Below are 15,980 nucleotides of genomic sequence, written 5' to 3' on the forward strand. Positions count from 1 at the left end.
CCATTTATTCTTAAACAAGAAATGTGCCAACTGGGAGATGATACTTTTCTTCATGTACTTTGTAAGTTTTATCTTTAGACACTTTTTCCCAAATGTTCCCCTTTGTGGTAAAGTGTTGTATGGAATGTATATTGAGCACTTTTTTTTTCCACTCTAGAATGCACAAGCTTGTGAAGGCTGGAGCTGATAGAAAATATGTCGACCTGACTGTGTCGTTTGCCCCAGAGGCCGATGAAGATGAAGATTTACCTGGACCCCCTGTGAGATATTACTTCAACAAGGAAAGCAATTAATGGCAGCACTGCTGAAGTTCTCCTCCATTTTTGTTGGTACTACTTGTCACAACAGGGTGAAGCCTTAACAAAGAGGAACCAGTGGAAGTAGTGATTTGCACTAATATATGCATAACAGAATCTGCACCTATAGTGTCTCCCCTTGCTTTGTTGTATGCATTTCTTTGGACTGGATTACAGAATGTTTAGATGCAATATTCTGTGCTATAACCCAAAAAATAATCATGAAAAAAAAAACATAGGAAGGAAAATTAGGACGACTATTGACAGCTCAATTTGTACTGTATCTCTTTTCCTGAAATGATAAAGGTGGAATGTGCTAGAATACTATTCCGTAATAATACGTCTTTGTGCCTTGTAGTCAGTGTGTGCACTTGAGTTCATCTAGCTTTGTATGTGTGTGTGTGTATGTATATACAAGGTAAAGACGAACGTTTCTCCGCGTAACTTGTACTGTGACCCTACAAATGGCTCTTTTTTTTTTTATATATATATATATCCTACTGATCTCATTGAGCTAGATCACAGTATATACTTACACAGGGTAACATCTGTGCTGTACATTATAAGGGTGTTAGAAGTTGCTGACCTCTGAAATGCCTTAGTGTTCTAAGATGTGATGAAGTGGTGTAATGTGTGCTTGGCAGTGATGTATGTTCATGCACGCACTCCTTTATCTTCTTTTATTAATGTCTTCATAAATGCTTCTTTGTGTTCTGTATGACTTCTATATACCTAGATGACATACATATTCTGACAACAGGAGACTACTAAGACACTCTAAGTCATCCATTTTGCCTTAGCTGGTGTCAGACTATATATTGTAGTGTCTGATAGGTCACAGTAAGGGATGAAGAGCATTGAAAGCTTAACAGTAAAATTAGACCATTTATTTTGTAACTATAGGTTAGCCTCTATAAACAGCAGATTTTTTTTATTACATCTTTCTATAAACTTCCATACAAATCTGGCTGATTCTATTGATCATTAAGGGTCCCACCTTTCCAGACTCTTTTCTAAAATCTCTTAAAGGGAATCTATTATCAGGTTTTTGCTACCTCATCTGCGAGCAGCATAATGTACAAAAAGAGACCCTGATTCCAACAATGTATCACTTTGTGTCGCAACTGCTGCACTCCGTGAACTATCAGTTTTTAGATGTAGCATGTAGCAGAGCTATCCCTGCCCACACCACAGCTTTCTGTGTAGATAGTCCATAGACAGTGAGCTGCTTATCAGAGTAGGGGATGTGGTCAGACCAGGCTCACGAGCTGTAGTCCAGGCAGTGATAATCTCCTGGTGATAAAACCTAATTACTTTGAAACAGCACACAGCCTAAGTGACATCCCTGAAATCTGTTTCTCAGCCCCAACCTCATATTGTCCTCCGATTACATAGCAATAACCTTCTGACAGATTCACTTTAAAAGAGAAAATGTAAACTTGCTAATTTTTTGGGTGAAGGCTAAGAAATCTGTGCCAATTTATTATATGAAGCGACAGTCATTCACATAATTTGCCATACTTCTCAATTATGAGGAGTTGAGGCCCAATGCGTGCATAGCTCAATGGTCTTTAGGTTTACTCATCTACTAAACTTTCAATTTATTCCGTGAAAGAAAAGAAGTGCAGCACTGAATCTTAGAATATTGATACCCAGCGGGCATTTAACAAGAGATTTCACATTCTTCGACTTTATGAATTTTCAGCACTTTTGTGAATATGGTGATCATCGCATTAAAACTTCCATGTAAATCAAAGTTCTGCCATAAACTGTGAACTTGTTAAGATACTGACCAAAATTATTTCTTAAAGGTTGATTAATTTCTCCGATATTTTTTTTTTTGCACAGTAAAGGTTTTGGTCTTTTTTAAATGCACATTTCCTACACATTTTTTTTTCTACTGAATCAACAAGGATTTTTTTTGCTTTTATTTAAATAGTTTATTCATTGTACAAAGAATAATTCAGTATACTTTTAAAGGTAGTCTGTCACCCCCAAAACACTAACTTAACCGCTTACACAGATAGGTAGGGGACTCTGCAACTGCAATGTCTGTGTGGAAGTGCAGAGTCACTGATTCAATTCATTGGTTCTGAACCCCCATACGGACACTGTCATTGCCAGCTTGCATCCCCTGCTCCTTTCTGCAGTCGCCGCTAAGTACTGTACTGCAGACAGGAGCAGGAGACGGAAATTACTTTGTGATCATGGCGACACTGTGATCATTGCTACTCAGGCAGCGCTCGGTTGAGCGCTTTAAATCAAGATATGGCCGTGCTCAATATGCAGATTGAGGGGGTGTACCGGTGCACTAAGCAGAAGCATTCCTCATTTGCATATGAAATAAGTTTGTTTACTCTGTCGCCTCATTGGGGGACACAGGACCATGGGTGTTATGCTGCTGTCCACTAGGAGGCGACACTATGCATAATCTGAAAAAGATTAACCGTGGCTCCTCCTCTGCAGTATACACCCCTGGACGGCGTCGGCCTTCTCCAGTTTTTGCTTAGTGTCGCAAGGAGGCACACCTAAAAATTTTTACTCCGTTTTTCTCCGACGGGATTACAGATGGAGAAAAGTGGGTCTCCTGCGAGACTTCCGGCATGGGAGTGCAGGCAGGCATGGCACATGTAGACACAGGCCTTCCTGGCCCTGTCTCTGTGGCAGCACCAGCGCTATGGTGCCTCAGGGGGACCCTTCAAGGGCTCCCCCTTCCACTGATACCCCCACCGCTATTACTGCCTTTATATCCGGAGGGGGGGGGGGGGGTCCGGTTCAGATCCGGCCCCCTCCCGGACTTCTGCGCCGGCCTGGAGCCCCTTTGGGCATCAGGTTTCTAATTTACACTGTGGCTCCGCCTATCTCGAAGCCGCCACCCCCTCTCCGCCCCCCAGATGACGAATATGCACTCTACAGTGTGATAGGGGCGGATCCAGACTGAAAGGGCACGTTTTCATAGCAAACTGACGCCCTTTTCAGCTCTCCGCCCACCTTCCTCAACTCCGGCCATTATCTACTGCAGGAAAAGATTAACCCTGCAGCTACTGGTCGGCACATACAGACCAGGCCTGCCAGTCTCCGTGGGGCACAGCACTGTGGATCTTCGGCGCTGGACCTAGAGACACACTGGTGGGGTAAGATCACAGCTGGAGTCTCTCCCTTGGCTGTGAATCCTATAAGCTCCTCTGCATAGCCAGGGCCCTCTGCATAGCCACCCCTGTGCACTATACCGGGCTCAAGGTCCAAGAGAACCAGGCAGGACTGCTATTATGCACTCTGTACAGCCTGCAGTAATATTCTCCCCAGTGGCAGCACGTACCCACACTGCCAGGACTGCATCCAGACTGCTGTGCCAGAGCCCCAAGAAGCCCCTGCCAATGCTTCAGTGTCTAATGCCACGCCGGAATGAGTCACTCAGATGTCGCAATCTATGACTCAGTCTATAGATAACCTCACATCCACATTGCTTCAGACTCTGCAGAGTCATGCCTCGGCTATGAACACTACCCAGCAAAGGGAGAGTTCCACTCAGGGACTTGACGGCACGGGCACATCCACGTCTAGGTCAGGACGCAAGTGGACCCACAGGTCACATTCATCTGCGTCATCCCATACCCACACGGTCATCCCCTTCTAGGGAGAGACACCGTAGTCCCAGCTCATCTAGACCGTCCCCTGCCAGGGACAGACAATACAGATCCCCACAGCCATCCCTGACCAGAGAAGGCCTCCGCTCCGGTTCACCCAGCAGGAGACGCCTTAGTGATACACAGGATTCGGAAGACATCTGTGATTCCGACTCGGACAAGGAAACCGAAGGGTCCCTAATCCCTATCCCCCTAGCAATACAGCGCTAGTTGATGATCTAATCTCATCCATCCATCGGGTGCTGGACATCTCTGATCCACCCCCGGCGACACCAGGACATAAGATTTCCTTTGAAGGAGTTCTGAAACCGCCTAAGGTCTTCTTTGACCACCTAGAGTTTAAGGCGATCGTTAAAAAGCAGTTCTCACAGCCTGAGAAGAAGTTTACCAATCGCAGATATCTGGTGGCGCGGTACCCCTTCCCACAGGAGGTCACCAAACAATGGACAGATCCACTTGAAGTGGATCCCCCAGTCTCTAGGCTAGCAGCACAGTCACTCCTTTCACTGCCAGATAGCTCAACCCTCAGGGACACAGCAGACAGGCAGGTAGAACGCATGGCTCGTTCAATTTTCAAGGCCGCATGGGCCTCCCTGGTTCCCGCGTTCGCCTCAGTTTGGGCTGCCAAGGCCATCCTGGCTTGGGCCCAAAATTTACAAGCTAGCCTACAAGTATCTGCTCCTGAGCTGTCTGACCAAGCGGTCCAAATAGCAGTTGTAGCAGATTACATGCTTCATGCAGCTCTGGATTCTGCAAGGGGTGCAGCGGGGATAGCATCAAACGCCATCACGATTCGGCGTATCCTCTGGCTGCGGGAATGGAAAGCAGATGCAGCCTCAAAGAACTCCCTTACGCACCTCCCATACCTCAGTAGTCGACTTTTCTGTGAACAGTTGGACACAATGATATCCAATGCCACCAGGGGTAAGAGTACCTCTCTCCCCCAACTGAAGCCCAAACACACTTACAAGAAGCGTAACCAAACTCGATTCCGATCCTTTTGGAACTCTTCCGGCTGGTCTGTCTTGCGACCAGCACAAAATAGCAACCGCGCCCCACGCAGAGACAACTCGCGGTCGACGCAAAAGTCGGACAAGACCTGGCAGACGAGCAGGCCAATCAAAGTTTAAAGGAGGAAAATCTTAAATTTCCTCCTCCATGACTCACGGACTCTGGAAGACACCCCACCTGTAGGCGGCCGTCTTTCGCTATTTCATCAAGTCTGGCTGCCTATTACAGAAGACAGGTGGGTCAGGGAACTAGTGTCTTCAGGATACAAGATAGTTCACTTCCAACCCACCAAGCAGACTTTCTGTCTGTTCCCCCAAAACCGCCAGCCAAGGCTCATGCCTTCCACCAAGCGGTCTCCTCGTTTCTTCAAGCAGGAGTCATAGTACCGGTCCCCGCGGCCAAGCGCTTCCAAGGGTTCTACTCAAATTTATTCGTATTCCCCAAGAAAGGAGGCGGCGTACGGCCCATACTGGACCTAAAACAGCTCCACAAATAGGTACGGGTACGTCCTTTCCGCATGGAGTCCCTTCGGTCCATCATTGCGTCCATGGAGAAGGGAGAATTTCTCGCCTCCATAGACATACAAGACGCATACCTGCATATACCAATTGCGCCCGCCCATCACATTTCTCAGGTTCTCAATCGACCAAGACCACTACCAGTTCGTGGCTCTCCCGTTCGGACTCGCCACTTCTCCCAGAGTGTTTACCAAAGTCATGGCAGCCACCATGGATGTCCTGCACTCCAGAGGTATAGTAGTCGTTCCATACCTGGACGATCTCCTTATCAAGGCTCCCACCTTCAAGGACTGCGAGCTCAGCATCTCAATCACAATCGACATTCTGAGTCGCCTAGGCTGGTTAGTCAACCTACAAAAGTCATCACCAACCCCGAGTCAGTCTCTGACCTTCCTGGGAATGTTATTCAACACATCCAGGGGTCTAGTGCTCCTTCCCAAGGACAAGGCACTGCCTCTCCGTTTAGGAGTCCGCACCCTCCTAAGCAAACCCCCTCGATCTCTCCGGTTTGCCATGAGTCCTTGGCAGGATGGTGGCGGCAATAAAACCGGTCCCATTTGCCCAGCTTCACCTCAGGCCTCTCCAACTTGCCATCCTCAAGTCATGGGACAGGAACCCTTTTTCTCTCGACAGGGAGTTCCAGCTGACGTGGTCAACCAGGATGTTCCTGCACTGGTGGCTCAAGCCAACCTCACTAACAAAGGGGAAATCCTTTCTCACGGGTCAATGGAAGGTTCTGACCACCGACGCGAGCCTGACGTGTTGGAGTGCGGTACACGTACACCCACCACAGAGCACATGGCAAGTGGTCCCCAGCAGAAGCGACCATGCCCATCAACATCTTGGAAATTCTTGCCATCCTCCTGGCATTGAGAGCCTTCCATCACTTACTGGCAGCCTCTCACATCAGAGTGCAGTCGGACAATGCTGAATCACCAAGGGGGAACCCGCAGTGCCCAGGCGATGCGAGAAGTGACACACATTCTCCACTGGGCGGAAGACACCGGTTCGGTGGTCTCTGCGGTCCACATTCCGGGTGTGGACAACTGGGAGGCAGACTTTCTCAGCCGGCAAGGAATGGACTCTGGAGACTGGTCTCTCCATCCCGAAGTTTTTCGCCAGATCTGCCATCGCTGGGGGACTCCGGACGTGGACCTAATGGCATCACACTTCAATGCCAAGGTCTCCAACTTCATGGCCAGAACACACGACCCGCGGGCGCTAGGAGCGGACGCCCTGGTTCAGGACTGGACCCAGTTCCAGCTCCTGTACATTTTTCCACCTCTCCCCCTGATATCCAGAGTGGTGAGGGAGTTCCAACCATCCTAATCGCACCAAACTGGCCCAGACGTACATGGTACACCGACATCGTGCAGCTTACAGCAGACGTCCCCTGGCGTCTCCCCGATCGCCCGGATCTTCTGTCACAAGGCCCGTTCTACCACCAGAACTCAGGGGCCCTCAATTTGACGGCATGGCTATTGAGACCTGGGTTTTAACCCAGTCAGGGTTCTCGCCTGACTTCATTGGAACCATGATCAGAGCACGGAAGCCAACCTCTGCAAAGATTTATTACCGTACCTGGAAAGCCTTCTTTACCTGGTGCGAATCTCGTGACCAGACCCCATTCCCTTATTCCCTCCCCAGGGTACTTGGGTTTCTCCAGTCGGGTCTGGCGGCCAGACTGTCCCTGGCCTTCCTTAAGAGCCAAGTGTCAGCTCTCTGTGCTTTTTCAGAGGTGCATTGCTAACAAGCCGCAAGTAAAGACCTTTCTTCAGGGGGTTTCCCGATTGGTTCCCCCCTACAGACGACCACTAGAAACGTGGGATCTCAACCTGGTGCTGACAGCATTGCAGGAAACACCTTTTGAACTCCTTAGGGAAGTCTCACTCTGCCTTCTATCCCAGAAATTGGTTTTCCTAGTGGCAATCACCTCGCTACGCTGGGTGTCTGAACTCACAGCACTCTCCTGCAGACAACCCTTCCTGGGTTTTTACCAGGACAAGGTAGTTCTCCGTACGGTCCCATCCTTCCTTCCAAAGGCTGTGTCCAACTTCCAATTCAATGAGGAAATTTCACTGCCATCCCTCTGTCCGGTCCCGGTTCATAGAGTGGAGGAGGCTCTGCATACTCTTGACCTTGTCAGGGCATTACATATCTATGTGTCTAGGACTGCGCCCTTCCGGAAGTCCTAATTTCTCTTTTCCTTCTTCTTCTGGAAGGTGGCCGCAAGGGTCTGCCAACTTCCAAAGCTACCCTTGCCAGGTGGATCAAATCCACCATACAAGAGGCCTACCGCCTCAAAAATTCTCCTCTTCCAGCAGGTATTACGGCACACTCTACACGTGCGGTAGGGGCCTCCTGGGCCATTCGGCACCAGGCCTTGGCACAACAAGTGTGTAAGGCAGCCACCTGGACTAGCCTACACGCGTTTACCAAACACTACAGGGTTCATACCCAGTCCTCAGCAGATGCGAGCCTGGGCAGACGTATCCTGCAGGCGGCAGTGCCCCAATTATAGGGGCCTGTCCACACAATATTCGTCCATTGCTTCCCACCCTGGGACTGCTTTGGGACGTCCCATGGTCTTGTGTCCCCCAATGAGGTGACAGAGTAAAGGAGATTTGTGTACTCGCCGTAAAATCTCTTTCTCTTAGCCTCTAATTGGGGGGGACACAGCTCCCACCCTGTTGCCCGTTCCGGGCCGTTATGTTGAGTTCTCATATTTTGTTTTTTCTTGAGCTCGTACATAGCTGCCTTCTTATAGGCATGGTATGTTATCCATGTTACATTCCTCCTATTGCTTTTGCACAAAACTGGAGAAGGCTGATGCCGTCCAGGGGTGTATACTGCAGAGGAGGAGCCACAGTTGATCTTTTTCAGATTATGCATAGTGTCGCCTCCTGGTGGACAGCAGCATAACACCCATGGTCCTGTGTCCCCCAATTAGAGGCTAAGAGAGAGAGATTTTACGGTGAGTACACAAAAATCTCCTTTTTTTTTATGCCACCTAAAGCACTAAAAACTTTACTACAGGTATGATTTTTATAGGGTTTAAGTTCCCTACCTATATATACCTATATAATTGGCTTAGCTAGCATTTTGGGGGTAATAAACTCTCTTTAAAGGGGTCGTCTGAGATTCACACATTCACACCAACAAGAAATGTACTGACTCGGCACTATCCTTTAAATTGTTTGCCTAACCGCATCCGCTACTCTTCTCCCAGCTTTCTTCGTCGTCACAATGTTTGTTTTAAAAGGACCTGAATAAAGAATAACCTTTATTCCGAACAGTGAGTGCCGCTAATGTTTTTACTGGATGAGATGAGATTCAAACATTTCTCCCAAATTACAGAAACCTTATAAAAATTCTTGCCATAAAATGTCTGACTGCAAGTCTAGTCCCTGTTGGGCTTGTGTATACACTAGACCTCATAAAATTGTATCCTCTGTAACATGATGTGACCGTGTCACACAGTCTTTGCCGCTGGATGTTTGATTACTGGTCAGAGTAGCAATGTGGCTCCATGATTCTATGTTACTATATACACACAACACACTGAAGTCTAGTGCAAGGCAGAATTCTGAGATGTTTTCTACTGGGACCTTATCTGCTTGAACATAGGGATACCTGACCAATTTTAATACCAAATAGGCTTGTTTCACACCATATTTTTGTATTGTATTTTTTTTTTTTTTTTTGCAGCCTCACATTTTCATACTATAAAAAAACTGATCTGAAAAATGGATCAGTTTTTTAAGGGTAAAAAGATGCAGCAGACTGTTTGTTGCCTCCTGGGAAAAAAATCAGTTCAAAACAGAGTATGTCAAATTAGATACCCATTTGACATACGTTTTCCCAGTATATTCTATATACATAAAGGATATAAATGGATACTTTTTTTTTACAGTTCAAATGGATACGTCAAGTACACCATAAAACATGGTGTAAAGTAGGCCTACCTTTAATTTGTCTTCTAAAAACAGTATAACATTAAAGGACATTTTTCAGTAGGATCAACTCTCCTATGCCATGTATATGGATCTGTAGGTCACAGTAAGTTATTGATACCTTGATATCTGCGATCCTATGTCTTATTCCAGAGAAATCAATGTTTCCTATATAAATGATCTGTTAGGATCTATAGTCTGGACACAGATGAGAATCTGCCTTGAGAGCTTATTTTAAATAAAAGGGGGAGTTACCAGTGTGAGATATGTAATAACTTACAGTTTTCTCTCATAACTCACAGCTTTGCAGTGAGATTAGAGAGAGCTTGCACAACAGCAGAAGTGAAGTTTGTCTCATTACAAACATTTGCAGCAGCAGTTGCCCTCTCAGTGCTGGCAGCTGTGCTGCAGAGCTGTGTTTTGATTATAACCAACACAGTACAGCAGAATTGAACCTTGTCTCATTACAAATAAATTACTTAGTTTAACACTGGTAATGCACCCTTTTCATTTAAAATAGATCTGCATGAGAATCTGGCTCCAGATCATATGTCCCTCTGATGTATCTTAACAGCTCATTTACATATAAGAAAAAAACGTGGATTTTTCTGGAACAAGACTTCATATCGCAGATATCTAGCTGTCATTCTATTCAGCTTTCTATGACCTAAGTGCCTATATAGATGGCTTAGGATGGTTGATCCTACTCACACATTCCCCTTAAATAGACACACAAATAATTATCTGTTTCTTCCTAGGCTACTTTCAAACAGTTTTTCCTTTATTTTAAAAAATGGCCCAATTTCCATCATTGTATCATCAGTTTTTCTTGTATATGCAAACAAAAAACATATGATGGAGGTCTCTTAAATTTCTCTTAGCGAACAGTGAAAAGCAGACCGCACTAAGACGCAACTAGTCTGCCACCAGTGTGCTGTCTAAATTTTTCACCGTAGTTTTGCTTTTGCTAGTTTAATTCTTGATTTGGAATAAAAATGGACATGTTGTTTTTTTTTTTTGTTTTTTTTTTACAATTGTAACATCCCCATAGACTAATTAGTATCCATAAAAAATTGACATAACAAAAAACTAGTGCTACTATAGAAAGGCGTGTGAATCTCATGATCCCTTCCACAGCTGGGCCTCCCCTACAAGCTACAACTATGACGTGCTTCACCGATGGAAAAACACTGTTCTGTATTATGCACAGGTCCAACTGGAACTAATACATATTTTTAATTTTTTTCTATTGGGGAAAAATGTTCACATTTAGGATAATTTTAAACTACTTCTCATCTTAAGATCACTGCTTGCTCAAACTAAATGGAATCATTCTTGTTTGCAGGATGTCTATAGCCCATACAGCTAACACAGTTTATCATAGACCAGAACTTTGACTCGCGGTCATGAGCCATTGACCTACGTCATTTAAGTATGGGTATTAGGTTCTGAATCTAAACAAGAATGTGGACATTCACGAAACACAAGTAGTGAGGAATTGAAATTGTATAATAATTCTATAACGTTCTAATATAGTCAGCTTTATTCATGCAGCATATGGGTAAATCATGTACACCTTGACTTACTAACCTGACCAAAGTCTACTTCAGAAGTCACGACTAGGGAATCTAATCAAGTGGATAAACTTTGATACTGAGATCGCAGTTGACATGGAATTTCCATTCATTTAGTATCTACACATCTACCTGTACCCTCTTTTATTAAGGAAGATTGATGTAATATTACATGATGTCTTACATATGACTTGAATTTAATAAAACTCTCACTACTGGAATAGTCCAAAGGGTCAGTATGGAAAACAGAAATGAGCCAAGCTATCAAATCAGAGATTAATTTCTTGTTTTTATGTTTTATTTTTCTTTAATCCTCAGGGGCATTTTATTGCCATATGCAAGCAAGGCCATTGCCACAATGACAAGTCTGCGGCTATCAATTGTTTTAAAGATGTAATATTTTGGTTTCAAGACTGACTTTTCAGTACATAGTATTATTATAGTCGATATTTGAATAAAAGCAGTTAATATTTTTCAGTTCTACTGACTTTTTTCTTTTTGTACATCTATCCTAACTACATGAAAGAAAAAATTTGGGGGCGGTTTGAACTCTTAATGAGAATCATATGGTAGGAGAAAAAAAAAAATAATTAAATGACTAAGACTGGTTTAAAACTATAAGAACAACATTATGCCTTATTCAGATGTCAGTTTTTCAATGTACAAGAAAAACAGACCCAAGTTTCATCACATTTTCATCCGTGGTCATCAATGTTTGGTCAGAGTTTCAACAGCTTTTTTTTCACTGATTATAAAAAAAAAAGCAAAAAAAAAGTTTCTCCACCTTCTCACATCTATCAGTCAGTGAAAAATGGATAGTACAAGGATGGCATTCAAATGCAGTCAGATTTTTTTTTTTCACTGACCCATAAACTTTCATTGCTGAATTTGATCCAACATTCGGATCAATAATCGAACATGTCTCCATGATTTTTCTTGGACCACTCGGTCCGAGGAAAAAATCTGACAGGTCATATATTGTCATAGATACAAGTGACATCCGTGAAGAAAAACAACTCAAAACTGACGTGTGAATGAGCCCTTACGCTTTCTCACTCACTCCCCGCAGCTCCCATACCCAGTCCCTGCTGGTCTACTACTTACTGGTCATGCCTTAACAATCAGGCAATGCCTACACAACCAGGGATTGGCTGACCAGGTATTTCCTGCCATTTACTTCTTGGTCCCATCTTGGCACACAGCAAAGACCATTAAGGATGGGGTAAGTGTCAGAATGGGAGTTTTGAGGAATCGGTGAGGGTATTGTTTTAATTTTATTTTTTTCAGTTAGTCTCAACCATTTGGGAAAAAATATCTAGTAGTAATACCCGCTGTGTATTTATCGCTGTGGATATCATTACAAAGATGCTCTACATCCACTTCAAGTATTTGTGTCTTATCTGGGTGTCAATAAGGAAAGCACCTTTTAGTACAGTTAGGTCCATATATATTTGAACGGAGACAACATTTTTCTAATTTTGGTTCTAGACATTACCACAATGAATTTTAAACAAAACAATTCAAATTCAAATGCAGTTGAAGTTCAGACTTTCAGCTTTAATTTGAGGGTATCCACATTAAAATTGGATGAAGGGTTTAGGAGTTTCTGCTCCTTAACATGTGGCACCCTGTTTTTAAAGGGACCAAAAGTAATTGGACAATTGACTCCAAGGCTATTTCATGGACAGGCGCGGGCAATCCCTTCGTTATGTCATTCTCAATTAAGCAGATAAAAGGCCTGGAGTTGATTTGAGGTGTGGTGCTTGCATTTGGAAGATTTTGGTGTGAAGTAAACATGCGGTCAAAGGAGCTCTCCATGCAGGTGAAACAAGCCATCCTTAAGCTGCAAAAACAGAAAAAACCCATCCGAGAAATTGCTACAATATTAGGAGTGGCAAAATCTACAGTTTGGTACATCCTGAGAAAGAAAGAAAGCACTGGTGAACTCATCAATGCAAAAAGACCTGGGCACCCACAGAAGACAACAGTGGTGGATGATCGCAGAAAAATCTCCATGGTGAAGAGAAACCCCTTCACAACAGCCAACCCAGTGAACAACACTCTCCAGGAGGTAGGCGTATCAATATCCAAATCTACCATAAAGCGAAGACTGCATGAAAGTAAATACAAAGGGTTCACTGCACGGTGCAAGCCACTCATAAGCATCAAGAAAAAAAGCCTAGACTGGACTTTGCTAAAAAAACATCTAAAAAAGCCAGCACAGTTCTGGAAGAACATTCTTTGGACAGATGAAACCAAGATCAACCTCTACCAGAATGATGGAAAGAGAAAAGTATGGCGAAGGCGTGGTACAGCTCATGATCCAAAGCATACCACATCATCTGTAAAACACGGCAGAGGCAGTGTGATGGCTTGGGCATGCATGGCTGCCAGTGGCACTGGGTCACTAGTGTTTATTGATGATGTGACACAGGACCGAAGCAGCCGAATGAATTCTGATGTATTCAGAGCCATACTGTGTGCTCAGATCCAGCCAAATGCAGCCAAACTGATTGGTTGTCGTTTCATACTACAGATGGACAATGACCCAAAACATAAAACCAAAGCAACCCAGGAGTTTATTAAAGCAAAGAAGTGGAATATTCTTGAATGGCCAAGTCAGTCACCTGATCTCAACCCAATTGAGCATGCATTTCATTTGTTAAAAACTAAACTTCAGACAGAAAGGCCCACAAACAAACAGCAACTGAAAACCACTGCAGTGAAGGCCTGGCAGAGCATCAAAAAGGAGGAAACAGCGTCTGGTGATGTCCATGAGTTCAAGACTTCAGGCAGTCATTGCCAACAAAGGGTTTTCAACCAAGTACTAGAAATGAACATTTTATTTACAATTATTTAATATGTCCAATTACTTTTGGTCCCTTTAAAAACAGGGTGGCACATGTTAAGGAGCTGAAACTCCTAAACCCTTCATCCAATTTTAATGTGGATACCCTCAAATGAAGGCTGAAAGTCTGACCTTCAACTGCATCTGAATTGTTTTGTTTAAAATTCATTGTGGTAATGTCTTGAACCAAAATTAGAAAAATGTTGTCTCTGTCCAAATATATATGGACCTAACTGTATATTTTTTGTGATGCTTGCTTACATAGCTGATCAAATATTATACACACCTTACAATTAAAACTCCGTGCCAATCTATCACAACTAGACATGAACAGATCTTTTGAAATTTGATTTTGCTGCCTTTGCCTAATTTTCTCCCCAAAATTCCAGTGCGGAGTCTCTGCCACTGCACTAGTGTCTTCAGTGCTGCAGCGAAGAACCGTGCTCAGTGGCTCTGCTTGAGTTGGTGGCGCAAACCACTCTTAGGGCGGTTTCACACGTCCGGATATTTCCGGTACCGGAAAAACCTGTAGCGGAGATGTGTGTCCCGTGTGTGGCAACAGTGTGCCGCATCAGGATCACATGAACCTGGGAATCGGTGTACAGTTAGTGCTGTTCCCTAGCATCGGGTGCTAAACACTGCCCTCATCATTGTTCCTTGTTCGCACTGTGGGAGTGCGAATCTGGCCTGCACGAGCAAGAGGCAATGTTGGGAGTAGTTGTAGTCTGCTCCCGCAGTGTTCCGGTGTAAAAATAAGAAAATAATAAAATCCATATACTCACCTGTCCTAAGTGTCCCCCGCTGTAATCCTCTGACTGCTGATGTGGTGGAGCTGGGGAGAATGAGTCGCTCCAGCGAGTGGGCCCCAGAGCTGCGCTGAGCTCAGGAGCGGTGTCCTGTCACTCAGTGAGCTCAGCTCAGCACAGGGCCCCACTCCCTGCAGGAGTCATTCTGCCCAGCTCCTCGGCATGATCGGTCACATGGATTACAGTGGGGGACACTTCGGACAGGTGAGTATAAGGATTTTATTCTTATTTTTACACATGGACACTGCGTGAGCAGACTACTACTCCCAACATTAACCCTTGCTCGTGCGCATCACAGCGCGAGCAAGGGACAATAATGAGGGCGGCATTCAGCGGTGCTTGGGAACAGCACTAACTGTACGTTAATTCTCAGGCGCCGGTACGTGTCACACTGACACACAAATATCATCCATGTGTGTCCAGCGTGAAACATTTTGCGGACCGCACAGCGTGTAAAAAAAAATAAATAAATAAAATGGACACAAGGTCCGTGGAAGCACACAGACGTGCGCAGACCCATAGATTTGAATTGGTCTGCGTTTGTCCGTGTCTCCAGTACATGTGGAAACTGTCACTACACGTACAGCACACACTAACGTGTGAAAGAGGCCTTAGGATGAGTACAGCAGTGTTTACAAAAAAAAAACTGCAGCTGGCGCTTGTTTTCAGAAAACCCCTTTAATTAAGCTTTTGAGAGCCTCCTTCTGACACTCATAGTTACATTGAGAAAGGGACTTCCAGTCCACACAGAAGACACTGTGTAAGGCCCCCTTCAAACGTCCTGGTGTTTCCGGTACCGAAAAAAAACGGTATTGGTGAGATCCGTGTCCGTGTGACACGTATGGAATGAAATGCAGCATAGAAATTAACCCCTTTACAGCCCAAGGCGTACTAATACGTACTTGTTCCCTGGGCTTTAAGAGCCAGGTATTTATTAGTACGCCCTGTTGATTTCGCCCGCATACAGGCTGTGCGGGCACGATCGCCGTCGGGTGTCAGCTGATTGTCACAGCTGACACCCTGTGCTAGGAGCGGTACCGCACCGCTCCCGGCACATTAACCCCCGGAATGCTGCGATCGAAGTCGATCGCAGCATTGCGGGGGCCAAGGGAGGTGATCGCGATACCTCTCCAGCCGGCGTCCAGCGCTGTCTGTCGCGGCTTCCCAGATATTTCCATGACGACCCGATGTCGTCATGACAACATCCGGGTCACCAGACAGCAGGAAGATACTTTGGTCATGCACTGTTCATGAACAAAGTATCTTCTGCATCTGCAGCGCTGATGGCCTGTATAGAACAGGGATGCCTATGCTATATAGGCGATCA

The 15,980-nt window shown here is 44.9% G+C and overlaps 1 protein-coding gene across 2 annotated transcripts in view; it reads left to right on the forward strand.

Annotated features, from left to right (window-relative positions):
- The window catches only part of UBA6 (ubiquitin like modifier activating enzyme 6), a 102,263-nt gene extending 90,784 nt beyond the window's left edge, over positions 1-11,479 (forward strand). For both annotated transcript variants that reach the window (XM_073637039.1, XM_073637040.1), the window contains exon 33: positions 158-11,479. In XM_073637039.1, coding sequence (XP_073493140.1) covers positions 158-293 — 136 coding nt within the window. In that variant the 3' untranslated portion in view covers positions 294-11,479. The remainder of the gene's footprint in view (positions 1-157) is intronic.
- The last annotated feature ends 4,501 nt before the right edge of the window (positions 11,480-15,980 follow it).

Source organism: Phyllobates terribilis, unplaced genomic scaffold (assembly GCF_046119375.1).
Source record: "Phyllobates terribilis strain yellow unplaced genomic scaffold, ASM4611937v1 Scaffold_1__5_contigs__length_1240528914, whole genome shotgun sequence".
Taxonomy (NCBI): domain Eukaryota; kingdom Metazoa; phylum Chordata; class Amphibia; order Anura; family Dendrobatidae; genus Phyllobates; species Phyllobates terribilis.